The 2,509-nt window shown below is 30.0% G+C and overlaps 1 protein-coding gene across 1 annotated transcript; it reads left to right on the top strand.

Moving 5' to 3' along the window:
- Positions 1–760: 760 nt before the first annotated feature.
- Positions 761–920, top strand: LOAG_14558 (hypothetical protein; the record flags this gene model as incomplete). The annotated part of the gene is made up of 1 exon (XM_003150051.1): positions 761–920. A coding segment is annotated over one exon (160 nt), but the record flags the coding sequence as incomplete, so codon positions are not given.
- Between the last annotated feature and the right edge of the window lie 1,589 nt (positions 921–2,509).

The raw sequence follows: 2,509 nt of genomic DNA, 5'->3' as shown, positions 1-2,509 counted from the left end.
TAATAAGGAAATTTTTTCCATTTTCTAGTTGTTAATACATGCACTAATAGATTAATTGATTGGTTGATTGATGTGAATGCTACTTTAGTCTAAATCTTTCTTGGGAAATTGTCACCAAGTCATACACAGTTGTCATACGAGATCTGATTAATACATTGAACAGATATTTGTGTGATGTAGTTTTATAAGAGAAAAAGTGAATTGGGAACATGAAAATGTAACAAGTAAATGTTGGAGACCCAAATAGGTTAAAGGTTAAATCAATCAATACTGGCTGTGTATTTTTGCCCTATTACCCCAATGATATTCGTGATTTTTGTACTTTCTTATCGATTTCAAATTCTCCCAAAAACAACTCGCTATCTATCTGGAAAGTTCGTTTCCTCTTTTACAATTCTAATCATGATTCGAATTTTTCTAATCTTCTAAAGAAAAAAAATATACACGGATAAATAATTCATGGACGAATGTGAGCGTACAGAAATGAAATAGAATTGGAATTAAAATATGTTCAATAAAAAGAAGAAAACATGAAAAGTACAAAAGTAATATCAAATTTAAACACAGATTGGTACTACAAATTATACACAATTAAATGAATTAAAAATAAAGGAAGCTAATCTTATCTGTTTTTCCCATTGAAGATCGGATTTATTATAAATCATCTTGTTATAATAAATTAATATGACATTATTCAACAGCAATAATGGAAGTTCAAAGAAATATTCATATAAGTACGGAAATTTTCAATGAAATTCAGGTGTACAATAAACCCCGTTATATGCATTAACCTTATCAATTGCCATAGTGTGAACAGAAAATATATCAGAAGAACTACCAAAAAATCGTTAACAGGCACCAAAAAAAATCGTCAAAAGGTTATGGAATTTGCAGGCCCAGAAGCAGCTAACCATTACTTTGTATGTATTTTGATGTATTTTTGTATTTAATTTTTAGAAGTTATGTTAGAATCATTTGACACATTTTCATTTAAAAACCTCTGCCAAATAATGAACTAAGATGGCAAAAATAAGTTTCAAGTCTCTTCCTTCCTCATCAATTTTTGATAAAGAAAAGAAAGCGAGGAGATGAGGGATGGTTAGGAGAGAGAACAAAGTGGCAAATAAATTACCTCATTAGAAAAGTTTAAACTTAATCTCATAACTCAATTTGAAATTTAATTGCAATAACCTTAACATACTTCAAAGATGTCAACATTTCTGCCTGATCCGTAACAAATGCTTCCTTTTACTTCTTATTTCAGCTATCGTTACAAGCATGATCGATCTTAAATCATTGTTATTCCTTACTGTATTTAAAATTGTTCACATTTGTTGCGTTTCGTATTCGTATTATTTATGTGATGTATAAAAAAAAGCAAATTTTAGCGAATTCCTTCTTTTTTTATATTTGTTACAGATATTGAAAAATATCACTTTCAATTGCATTATTTGCATTGTTAATTACGTGCAAATCACTGTTCATTTCAAAAATTATTTGACAAAATTAATTCGACAAAGTAAATTGAACCAAATTTATTTAGATATTTCTTCTCATGATATGAATTGTTGCAGAAAGTTAGTTAAAGAAATTGGCTTCCTTGTAAATATTCCTACGGACATATCAAAATAAGATTTCGCAGTCAATTGTGAAATTATAATCTTTATTTTTCAGACAATTTTCGAAACACCTGCAGGACAGAATGCTTGAAATTTGCAGACAATATATTAACCATACCCAATGATTGGGAATTTGAAACGTGAAGAACAACGCAAACTACAGGTCAAACTACAGGTCGATATGTAAAGGAAACTTTGAAGGAATAAAAAATGCTACTAATTTAATTGATAGCATATATTTGCCATAATTAAAAATATTTTGTTTGAAAACATAATGAATTCATGGTAAAACATAATATTGAAGTTATTGTATAATAATAAAATGATTTCAATGCAAAAGTTATTCTCAATTGTCATAAAAGCAAAGGCTATGAATGCTTTGACATCTTCATTTGATTGCAGTCACCAAAATTTAGCCTCATTCATGTGTGGACTTAAAACAACAAATCATAATTGGATAGGATGATGGAAAGTTGATAGACTAACTATTATACTTTAGAGTTATTTAATTATTTAATTGGTGAGTAGTAATAAGTTTAACGCTTGAGCAATGAATTGCACTAGCCGCACTAACTTCCCGGTAATGAACTTCAAATACAACTCTGATTCTGAGATACCATTGGGAAGAATTACAGTTTGATCCAGTATGCGAAAACATTGCGAGATAAATCCCCCTCACCTCATTCATCGCTTGTCGAGCTGTAATCACTTGAGTCCTATTATTGGTGCATTGATATCTTCGTCTCATCGTATAATTAACTAACTCCTTTACTGATTTTTTCCCATCCAGTGAGTTATCAGTCGTGCATCATGGACCATACCAAAAGGCATCATGATAACCCCGATTGAGCTTAATAAAGTTCCCCTCCTAATCCTAGATATATATGGAG

This window comes from Loa loa (assembly GCF_000183805.2).
Source record: "Loa loa unplaced genomic scaffold supercont3.654, whole genome shotgun sequence".
Classification (NCBI taxonomy): Eukaryota; Metazoa; Nematoda; class Chromadorea; order Rhabditida; family Onchocercidae; genus Loa; species Loa loa.
Note: the sequence above shows the minus strand (reverse complement) of the source record. Positions and strands in the feature narration are given on the sequence as shown.